This window comes from Propithecus coquereli, unplaced genomic scaffold, assembly GCF_000956105.1.
Source record: "Propithecus coquereli isolate 6110/MARCELLA unplaced genomic scaffold, Pcoq_1.0 Scaffold292, whole genome shotgun sequence".
Lineage (NCBI taxonomy): Eukaryota > Metazoa > Chordata > Mammalia > Primates > Indriidae > Propithecus > Propithecus coquereli.
The window spans coordinates 1287686-1300005 of NW_012148530.1; the positions used below are offsets into that span (position 1 = coordinate 1287686).

General features: G+C 35.0%; 1 protein-coding gene across 1 annotated transcript in view; it reads right to left on the reverse strand.

Moving 5' to 3' along the window:
• Positions 1-12320, reverse strand: part of COL21A1 (collagen, type XXI, alpha 1) — a 201934-nt gene that overhangs the window by 176797 nt on the left and 12817 nt on the right. The window contains exons 3-8 of the mRNA XM_012648707.1: positions 12046-12214; positions 11739-11955; positions 7396-7569; positions 6168-6245; positions 4475-4483; positions 4092-4175 (exon numbers count right to left, since the gene is read on the reverse strand). Of these exons, the coding sequence (XP_012504161.1) occupies positions 4092-4175; positions 4475-4483; positions 6168-6245; positions 7396-7569; positions 11739-11955; positions 12046-12214 (731 nt within the window). The remainder of the gene's footprint in view (positions 1-4091; positions 4176-4474; positions 4484-6167; positions 6246-7395; positions 7570-11738; positions 11956-12045; positions 12215-12320) is intronic.

Sequence of the window (12320 nt, forward strand, 5' to 3'; positions counted from 1 at the left end):
GTACTAATTTTCAGTCCCACCAGCAGTGTAAGAGTGTTCCAATCTCTCCACGTCCACACCAGCATTTGTTGTTTTGGGACTTTTTGATAAAGGCCATTTTCACTAGAGTTAGGTGATATCTCATTGAGGTTTTGATTTGCATATCCCTAATGATTAGAGATGTTAAGCACTTTTTTATATGTTTGCTGGCCATTATTCTGTCTTCTTTTGAAAAGTTTTGGTTCATGTCCTCGGCCCATCTTTTGATGGGGTTGTTTGATTTTTTTCTTGTGAATTTTCTTAAGTTCTATATAGATTCTTGTTATTTTTATTCCCATTTTCTATATAGGAAAACTGAGGCCCAGGGAGGTTAGGTGATTTGCCCAAGATCACACAGCAGTGGTAGAGATGGGATTCAAACCCAGCCAGTTCAGCTCTAGGGTCCAAGCTCCTAAAAAGTACTATCCTTGCCCACATTAATATGCATAAACTGATCAGAACCAGACCTGGGACTGCTAGAAAATTTAACATGGAAAAAAATTTCCAAATACATTACATTAGACATATCACTCACTATTATATAACTGTGACTAAATTTCCAATCCACTTTATTCTAATTTAGTTGAAACATTTGCACATTTTGCATTTTTAAAAATATGTATTCAGCTGAAAAGCAATACATATTTATGGTGAATTGAATTTGTGCCACAAGATTTTTGAGTTGTTGACAGGAGTGGAAATGTCATGGACTAAGCTGAAACATCTCTGATTATGGCCTCTAAAGTAGTATAAATATAAATAAAGTTAGAAACAGCTGTGTTTGCAAAAGTAAGCTAATAATATTTTAAATTGCTCATTCAAGGCAAATGTCTTTGAAACTCTTTGCCTAGGCCCAAATACCATGTTTTCAAGCCTTCCTCTGTAAATCCTTATACCTTCATGCTACCCCTCTGGTCTTCACAGGAGTAACTAACTTAAGACCTAGTCTATCCTCCAAAACCAACCTCTTCCCTCCTTTAGAACCCAAATACTCACTCCCTAAGAGTAGGAGGAATCCACTTAGTCTAGGAAAATTAACATAAAAATGTTGATGTAAATGCCCAGTGGCCCCTGAAATTTTCCAAAGGCTTTTGTGTTTTAGACAGAGGGTACTTTGATAGTCCAAATGAATCTCTAATTGGTAGAATTATTATGATGAAACAAAGGGCATCCACAGGGAAGTGGCTGCAGAGAAAGTAGTATTTTAGAGCAAAGAAGTTATTAAGAAATTGTTCCAACCTAGAAAAAGAAAAAAAAAAAAGCTTTCTTTCCACTTCTGAACATTTAAGGTTAGATCAAATGAGGGGAGTTGGTCCCTACAAATGTTCCTGTGGCTACTGAAAGTGGCAGAAGAAGCTGTCATTTGCATGCATGGGTCATTTGAAAGGGAATTGTTTGCAAATGGAAAATTGCCTGGATCTTTCACATAGAACAGAAACACCATCCCATATAGGTTAATTGGGGAAAGAGGTATATCTTATTTTTTCAATGATTTCATAATTCATTCAACAAAAAATTATGACTATTAAGCACTGTGCCAGACACTGGAATTCCAAAGGAGAACATTCTGTTTATTAACCCTTACTGTGAACAAAAGAAGTGCTTGCATATAGAAATGATTCCAACAGATTCCCTGATTTAGCCATTCCCTATGTTTGGCAACAGGGATAAAAAAATGAATAAGCAATTCTTCAAGGGGCTCACAGTTCAGTGACATATTTTTTAATGCTTGATGAAGCATTATAATAACATGATAAGTCTAAGTGTGGGGCATCTAGTCAATTCGATCTGGTTTTGCAACAAGATTGTCATAATTTTCAGAAACTTAGCTTTACACAGATGATTTTCTTTATCTTAGAATAGGCACTTACCTACTTATCAACACAATAATTTCTCATCTGTTTCAGTCCCATGATTCAATACCCAGGTCCCAAAATTATATTTCTGGCTAACAGAGAGGCCAGATATGCTCTTCACAGGTGACTCTATTTGATAGACATCTGCAAAACTGTCCAGAAAGCATCTAACAAAAATGGGCAGTAAGTCTCAGTGGGATCTAAAGTGAAATTGTCTTATCTGTTTTAGTTCAGGTTCTGTTGAAAAGAAGGGCAACTCCAGAGTGTTACTAGGGATTCTATTTTTCACATACAGGTCCCTGATCTGGGTAAGGAACCACCTCCAGGGTAGATCCCTAAAAGGATGGAAGAGTGTGTGTGTGTTCCTGTCCTCCTGCCAGATTCTCTGAAGAAAATGGAAAGCAGAACAAGAAGGCACGCCAACTTGAAGACTGGTGGAAAACTGCTATTTCACTTAAAGTAGTAGGTGGCAATGGGGCTAGATTATGACTAAGAAAAGAGAATGAAAACGAGGAACACATGAAACTTGGAAATATTGAAAATTAAAGTCTTCACCACATAAAACAATGAGTGTGTTAGAAATTTAGTGTAGAAACATATGTGAGTAAAAACTGGTATTACTACAAGACACATATTGGACCACAAATGAAGAATCAGAAAACCTCAGAGGCTTCAGGTGCCTCTCCAGAGGTGGACAGCCCTTTGGAGACCCTGGTGGTGGCCTGAACCTCACTGAGAGTCAGGAAAGTACTCTGGGCTTTGAGAGGTCAGATAGTGTGGGTCTCTCATTTCCACACTCTATTTCTTGCAGATAAAATCATTTTATGTATACTATTCCAAGTTGAATAAACTATATGAATATTTTTTAAAAAGAATCTGCTGGTAGGGCCACTGAACTGTCTTATAGGGTATATGTTCCCATAGGAGCATCTTATAGGCATTTCTCCTTTATGTCAAGGCATTCTAAATAATATATGGTTACTTAAACTAAAAAACACTTAAATTGACTTTCCTAAATGCAATCTAAAAATAGTTTACAATAATAAATTGATTATTATGTATTGTAGTGAAATTCTAAGTCAAACAGAGATTTCTTTGAAGGAGACATTGAATGTATACTTCTTAAATTACACATCTTTCTTGATTTCAGTGCTAATATGAAAATGGATGGCAAAACTTGCACCAAAGATAGGAAGAATTAAATTATTTTAGCTCAGCAGTCCAAAAACTAAAACTTGTTTAGCTGTGGTGATTGAACCACTAGTCAAAAAAAATTCAGTCTAAATGAACACTGTGACTCGTATTGAACAAAAATTATTATGGTCATTTTGACTAATAGGTGATCAACAGACATAAACACTGGCTAGGAAATCAAACTTTCTTTCAAATTACATATTATTTTCATTTAAGTGATATATTAAAATAATGCTAAATAAATAAGATTTATCTATAGTGGGCAAACCTTTCAACTTGTCAGTATCTTAGACTGTGTCTAAGTGATGCCACAGTAAGTATCCACTTACTTAAAAACATATACATATTAAATACCATAGGAAAATATTCAGATCATATTGTTATGTAAAAGGTAACTGGTTACAAAATAGTAGGCACACCATGGCTTCAGTCATATAAAAATGTATATATATACGTGTACACAAATCAATATATAGGTGCAACTGGAACGTAAGCACATATGGAAAAGACTAAAAGAATATACTCTCCCAAAGTAATTATTACATGATTAAGCGAAAGAAATATATATGCCTCTATTTTTAGAATTAGACATCAAACTCATGATATTAAAATCAACTTAAGATCTCTACTTAATTTTTCCATCTGAAAATCATTTGTCTAATTAAGAATTTAGACATTTAAGAATTTAGAACCTATCTTAAGAAATGGCCTTCTTCATTTTTACCAGGTTGTGAGGAAGTATCATTCTTGGGATCTAGCAACAATATTTGGGGGGGGAAAACAAACAAGCAAATAATATTTCCTCACTTTAATGTGTGCTAGGGGTATCAGTTATGTGCAAAGGCAGTTCCAGATAAGAATCTGCTTTAAAAAAAAAAAAATCACTAAAACTTTGGTTGTAAACTGTTATAAGACATTTGATAGAAATTTCACAACAGAGTCAATGGTGATTAGGAATTTTATGAGTTTGCTCAGCTCTTCTTTGTGTGTTTTAACAGAAATAGCAAATTCGGTTTTACTTACTTTGGGGCCTTGTAGTCCTGGTTTTCCCGGAGGACAAATACAGGGAGCTGGAGTAGAACCTACATCGCTGGGACCATTAAGGCACTACAAAGACAAAACTGGAAATAAACAACAAGCATGGAAGGATATGCAAGCACACACGCATGTGTATGTATCTGTATGTTTGTGTAAAATGGTAAAAATATCTTATGGTCATTTCCCAATTTTATTTAGCCCAATCCAGTGAGAAATTCCAAATCACAAACATCTGTAAACACTAAATACATTCAAATTACATAAAAATGGGTTCTATTTTTCTAATATACTTACAGTTGATAGAAGGAAGCTAAACAGTCCCACAATGCAAATATTACCTTAAGGAGAATAACAGTATCCAAGCATACCTCTCCATTCTGAAAGAAAAACAATAAATATGTTTTTAATTAAATTCCTAAATTATCATCCTAATTTACAGATATTTCATTGTCCAGATTAGAGATATATGAAGCATCAAAACCAGGAAGAGCCAAAATATTTGCTATCATCTATTCTAAAAAATCACTTATCTATACATGTTACTACTCCATTAACAATAGGATAAAGGAAGGAAATTAATAAAAGTGAAGAGTAGAAGAAGAAAATTAAAACACCACAGCTGCTCAATATAATAGCCATGCAAGATCAAAAGTACCTCAAGGTGAGATTTCTATGCTCTCTTGAACTTTCTGGAAATCATTTAAGAGCCAGAAGAAAAAAGTCAAAACACATCTGAGCAAGTCACAAACTACATGCTTTAAAATTTTATGCAGTTAATTTTAGGAAAGTTTCTCACTAAACGGTCTGTTTCTTATTGAATATAATTTTAAATAGGTCAATAATCTTTCTAAACAAGAAAAATTAGATAAAAAAAATGAGAAGGTGGGAATGAAAGTGCAAAAGGCAAACAAGCCATATGAAGTCACAGCTAAAAAGAAGGAAGGAGACATAAAAATATTAAAAAGTGGCTATAAGAATTCAAAATGTGCAATCTAAATCTGAGTTATGTGGGAGGGTAATGGTCATATGTCAATGCAGACATCAATAAATAAAATATGTACAATGGGCCCTCAAGTGCAATGACTTATTAATAATTTTAGGGGAGATTTATATTCCAAGTTATAAGTACCTAAAATAAAAATTATAATGTTTAAACAATTATCTATCTAGAAACCTCAGAATGAATCATTTCTAGAAGGTTCCATGTTTGATTTTATCATAGATCTTTTAAATGCACTGCTCTATATCCTTAAGTTTGCAGAACATGTAGATTCACAAGTTACACCATTTGATAGGAAAAAAGAAGATGATGACAGCGTGACTATAAAAATTAAAAGAACCGTGAATAACTCAAATATCACTGGGAATCTACATTGTCAAAAAGTTTTTCAACATTCTGCCATATTTCCATTAACAACAATACACTATTTTTTTTCCCAGGGAAAAGAGATTGATTACATTTACACACACACACAAACACACGTGATCAGACGTTGTAACATTTTACTTATAATCTTTTTCCTCCTAACACATTAATGAAAATGGCTAAATAAATAAAAATGTTGTTTATATCCTAAATGATAAGAAAATCTTACTAAGGTAAAAACAACAAAAAGAAAACTATTTTATGGTTTGAGGAAAAGTGCTGGGGAAAAAATAAAAGTAATGATTTGTTCCTCTTCAAGACTGTGCTGTTTGGAGTGTTCCATCCACCCACTTAATTAAATATAATAATGTATTCCCCACACGGATATTCAGACAGAGCCTTCTGGAGTAGGTCTAGTCCCGCTTCACCTGAGCACTGGAATAGTCACAATCAGAGATGACATGGGGAAAAAACATTGTCTTGTCTTTCATTCATACTTGCACAGTGACACATCATAATTTGATTTCAATTATGAATATAAAAATATGTTTGTTCCATGTAAATTTACTTCCATGACAATAAAAAATCAAAATTAACTTTACATATTAAGCAAGACTCGGATATTATCTGCTTTTTATTTATTGCTTTAAAAGTACAAATGCAACACCAGGGGAAAAATAAACCATGCTACTTACAAATCCAGGAATCTCACATGCTGTCTCTCGGTTGTTCTGTTCTGGGTCACAGTAGATTCGCAACTTTTGGACGTCAAACTAGGAATACAAACCCAGTAGAGTTAAAGTTAAGGCACAAGCTAACTGCTTTATAAGAGCAACTCAGATACACAGAAACAGCCACTACAGTTAGTAATTGTGTAAGGGTTACATCACAGCATTTAGCTAAAACAATAAAACACAAAATTTGAATACCTGACTTATACTATAAAGATGTGATGTAACATAATTCCTAGAGAAAAATTACCTAGCACCAAGAGCAAATCTCTGATTTCCTTCTAGAACCCAGTATAGTTTTTTCAGTAGTCTTGTATTAACAGCTAGTCTAAAAAGCATTTTCTAGGTAATTAAAAGCTTCCCCAGGTTTTCTATGCTTATCCTAAATCTCTGCAACATTCCTGATTATGTATGGTGGGCTCAAGAAGTCATCTTTGGTTTCTTTGGTTTTAGAGATTTAGTTGCTGGCATGGAGTGTTGTGTGATAAGTAGGCTCAGCACCTGTTACTGTTTAAATATTTACTACAATTTGACATGCAGTATTAATACATAGTGACCACATGTGTAAACACACATTTGAATATGATGGTCTTCCCTTAATAGGAACAGAGCAGGAGAAACATACCTTTTCAAATAAAGATTTTTCTAAAAATGGCTTTTACATACACACTTCTCCACCCAAATACAGATATTCCAGTTTAAAGAGATATCAAAAAAGTCAAAACAAAACTTTTTTAGGTATGATTTGAACATATTATAATAGCTTTATTTTTAAGTAACAGTTTTGTTTGTGGAAAACCCTGACATGCATTAATCTAATTTTATCCTCACAGCTGCAAAGAAATTTTTATAGTCTCCACTTACAGTGGAAACTATAGTCTCTTTTCCAAACTCATTATTTAAACTATGTATCTCCTGGGAAACATGAAATTAATGTTTCCTGGAAATGCAGAATACTACTTTGAACCCAGAGAAACATTTTTCTAAGTATTCTTATAAAATAGAGGGATCCAATTTTGCGTTTTCATACACACGCACATTAATTTCACTAATGAACTGACCACACTTTTGTTAAGTATCCTAAGGGAATTCGTAATTAAGTTAAATACAATTAAATATGATAAATACCATTGCAAAAGACCGCAAAAGTTTCATTTTATACAATGCAAAAACCAAATCATTATTTATCTACCTGAACAGTTTCTTCTTTCCCAGAATATTTTCCAATTTGGGTTTGCCCACTGATGAAGATCCCTAAAACTGGGTGTAAGAGCTTGTTTTCAATTTGTTGATCATCGATGTACAGAGTTACATCTTTCTCTGTTACTAAGAGACGAATTTGGTGCCAGTCTTCATCAAATAAAGTCTATAGGAGGAAAATATAGAACAGTCATAAGTAAAACTCTTAACAATCTTTTCTTTTATTAATCCCTATCTGAGTTCTTACTACATATTCCAAAGTAGTTGTGCCAAACAATTTACTAAAACTCCCTCAAAGTCACAAATGAGTTACTAACCTCTGAATGCAAATGGCTTCTCTCATTTCTCATCCTATTTCCTTCCCTGCAACTTTGGACCCCGTAAACTAGTCCATCTTCCTTGATATTCTCACTCAGCTTCCATGATTCAAACCGCCTGATCATCATTGTTTCTTCCTCTACAGTTGCTCATTCTCTCTCTCTCTCTTTGAAGGCTCCTCTCCTTCAGCCTGCCCTTTAAGGAGGGCATTCTTCACAAGTCTGTCCTTGACTTTTTTTTTTTTTTTGAGACAGAGTCTCACTCCATTGCCCGGGCTAGAGTGCCGTGGCATCAGCCTAGCTCACAGCAACCTCAGACTCCTGGGCTCAAGCAATCCTCCTTCTTCAGCCTCCCGAGTAGCTGGGACTACAGGCGTGCGCCACCATGCCCAGCTAATTTTTTTTTCTATATATTTTTAGTTGTCTGGCTAATATCTTTCTATTTTTAGTAGAGATGGGGGTATTGCTCTTGTTCAGGCTGTTCTCGAACTCCTGACCTTGAGCGATCCTCCCGCCTCAGCCTCTCAGAGTGCTAGGATTACAGGCGTGAGCCACCGCGCCCAGCCTGTCCTTGACATTTTTCACTCTCCCTTTGACTATCTCATCCATTCCCACAGGCCAATTATAACTTCTATGTATTAACTCCCATATCAACAGCCTAGACCTGTCTCCTACATGTGGGCCCTATCATTCTAATACTAGCTAGAATAATTTTGCCAGGATGTCTCAGAAATTAGCCCAACAGTGTACATAAAAAAATGAACTTCAACTATCCTGTAAACTTTCTTCCTTTCCCTATTTCCCTTAGATAATAATATCTTCTTTTACTTAAGTTTCTTTCCACGGGTCAAAATAACTAGCCAGATGCAAAGTTCTACAAAATATGTTTCTTCAGCATGACTCAAATCCACTTCCCTATTTCCATTTTTACTGCCGTAATTTAGGTTCATGGATATCTTGCTTCTATTGCAACAATTTTCAGATATATCTCTATCTCTGACCTTTTCCTCTCCAAAGCATCCTTCATACTGCCACTAGAATTAATCTCTGTCACTAGAGTTTTATTAGTTGAGATGCTCCATTTTATTAATCTCTGTATCCTCAGGACCTGGCATAATTCCAGGGTAAAGTTGAAAGTATCATTATGAAAAGAAGAAGGAAAGGAGAGGAGAGGATTGCTTTCACCATGACACAACAATGATCAAGACTTCTTGATGGAGTCTGTCATTCACTGAATAAAGTCCAAACCACCTTGTATAGCTTCCCAGATCCTCACAAATTGGATTTACACCTTGCTAGCCTTTTCTTCCATGCATGTTATACTCCAACACAGAGACACCACTTTATATTCTCTAAATAAAAACCCTGCATTTAACTACACACATGACTACACAATACTGATCCATTAACTTAATGTCCTCTTACATCTTTCTCCATTAAAATACTATATAGCCTTCAAGGTCCAGTCAAAATCATCTCATTTATGAAGATTTTCCTATATTTTGTGTTAGAACTCATTTTCCCCTTCACACTCCACTAAGGCATTGTACTTCTATTTGATAACAGTTGCCTTGAATATCCCATTATAAATAAGCTCATTAAAATGAGAAACATGCCTTAATCATTTGTCATTTCTTATATTAGGTTATTAAGTATGGAATGTCTGATTTTCTTAAGTACTAAGTTTGACAGTTGATATCTCTGACATTTCACTTTGACACTTCTTGGTTTTTTGTCTTGGTTTTTTTTTTTTAATTATGAAGGTATATCCTCATTCTTTCAAATGCATGTTTTGGATTATGATTATCTTGCAAAAATTTTTTTAGAGCAATTTCTGTGAAACCATGGATAAGTCAAAAATTTGTGTTATTTTTGAATATGAGTCCTATCATGGAACAAATGCAGCACAAACAGCTTGAAATACCAATGAAGTATTTGGGAAGGATGTGGCTAATGAAGGCACAGTACGTTAATGGGTTGAGAAGTTCCGTTCTGGTGATTTTCATCTTGAAAATGTGCCATATAGGTGACCTGAGACCAAGGTGGATAATGATGAGCTGAAAGCTGTAGTGGAAGCGAGTCCATTTCAACCTATGTGTGAATTTTCAGCAAGGTTTGATGCTACTATTTCAACAATATGGGACCATCTGAAACAAATCAGTAAGGTAAAGAAGCTGGATAAACGGGTTCTGTGTGAATTGAATGAGCGTCAGAAGAGAAATCATCTTGAAGCTTGCCTTTCTCTGTTGTCACAACATAAAGGTAAACCATTTCTACACCATATTGTTACATATGATGAAAAATGGATTCTTTTTGACAATCACAAGCATTCGTCACAATGGTTGGATAAAGATGAAGTGCTGGAACACAATCCAAAACCAAATATTCATCATAAAAAGCTAATGGTGTCTGTTTGGTGGTCCAGTGCTGGTATTACAGCTTCATGAAACCTGGTCAATTGATTACAGCGGATGTCTACTGCAATCAAATGGATGAAATGATGAGGATGCGTGTGCTTAAACAGCCGAGATTCGTCAATACAGACAGGCCAATCCTCTTGCAAGACCATATGTCGCACAAACAATGCTGCTCAAACTACAGAAGCTGGACTTAGAAACTCTTTGTCATCCACCGTATTCATCAGACCTTGTACCAACTGACTACCACTTCTTCCAGGCTTTGGACCATTTGTTGCAAGGAAAAATATTCAATTCTCAACAAGCTGTGGAAAATGCCTTTTGTGATTTCATTGCCACTTGCTCTCCAGGCTTCTTTGCTGGTGGCATAAACAGGCTACCATTAAGATGGCAAAACTGTGTCGACAGTTTAGGTACATACTTTGATTAACTGTACTGTTTCTTGTTTGAGATATAATAAACTACAATTTTGATTTGAAATCAGACATTTCATATTTAATGACACAAATGCACATTGGCTTCAGTGAGGATAGCATACAATAAACATTTTTAAATTTAATATGCTTAATGAGTGAAGAAATTGCATAAATGCATAATTTTTATATACAACCATGTACATTCCTAAATTGTATAATATACCTTTAGATTACCATAATTATAATAATGAACACAAGTTAATTGCTTTTATTATTGTATCTGTATTCTGAAAACACAACTTGGAAAATAAACTTTGTAAAATTTTATCTATTTTATTAAAGACATATTCCTTTTTAGGAAATGAAATGTCCTCCTAATTAAGGTAAATTCTGTACTCGGTATCTACATGGTACATATGTATGTATTTGAGACAGTGTCTCACTCTGTTGCTGGGGCTACAGTGCAGTGGCATCATCATAGCTCACTGCAACCTCAAACTCCTGGGCTCAAGCGATCCTCTTGCCTCACCCTTCTGAGTAGCTAGAACTGAGTAGCATGGTGTGTGCCACCATGCCTGGCTAATTTTTCTATTTTTGGTAGAGATGGAGCCTCCCTATGTTGCTCAAGCTGGTCTCAAACTCCTGGCCTCAAGTAATCCTCCTGTCTCAGCATCTCAAAATGCTAAGATTACAGGTATGAGCCACCACACATGGCCTCTACCTGGCATTTAATATTCTAGCATATATGTCTTTATCTCAATATCCTGTAGGACACACAGTGTAAAACAGACCAACATGGACTTTGAAATCAACCAGACCAAAATTTAATTCCTGATATCATCATTTATTAACTGTGCTGCTTTGAAGGGTAACTATATCCTTGAATATTAGGGATTTTGTCTGCAAAATGAAGCAATAGCTTCTTCACTGGGTGGCTATTATAATTAAATGTGCCTGGCACCTAGTAGTAGGCATTGAAAAGACGTTAGTTCCCCTCAGGCCCTGTCCCTAATTAAGAAACAATTTTCCTTCCTCTGTTGCTTTTCTTCAATAAAGCAACACTAAAATATGAAGTCAAAATCTCTCCAGTCATTAAAATTATAGCTCTCTTCCTCCAACACACACAAACCAAAAGATACTTCCCCATGATTACCATAATCATGGTATGATCCCAGGCATCTTTACCTTAACTTGAGGGTCAGCAAAAGTGACCACTTGTGACCCATTAATTATGCTGGTTGTTGTAAATAATAAGGTTTTGTCCACACCATTTAAGGTAACTGCTATCTGTGGCCTTCCATCAATGGTTAATATTCTCCATAGATCCCACATTTTCTTGACCTTAAATCTCTGAGTAGAGACAAATACATATGATGGAGGAAGACCTTCTGGGAAAACATTGCTAGAAAAAGAAGAACATGTGTAACTGTAAAGAATTCTCAACACGTCTATAGATCTATTAAAAAAAATTGCATCAACATATAATGTTTACCTTGTGGATTCTGATAAATCAACTTTTGATGTTACTTCATATCCTTTTATCTTTGTCGGTGAAAGCTGGATTCTTTTCTTAACCTTTTTCTTTACACCCAAACCTAAAAGAATATCAAATCCCTTCTCATCGCGAGCTGCCACTGGAATTCGTGTTGGACAGACAGATTCTATAAAGCAAAAAGCAGTAAAGTTGGTTAATCGTGGACTATTTCAACAAGAAAAAAAAAATACTAGAGAACATAAGAATTATGAAATCTATATATGTATATAAAT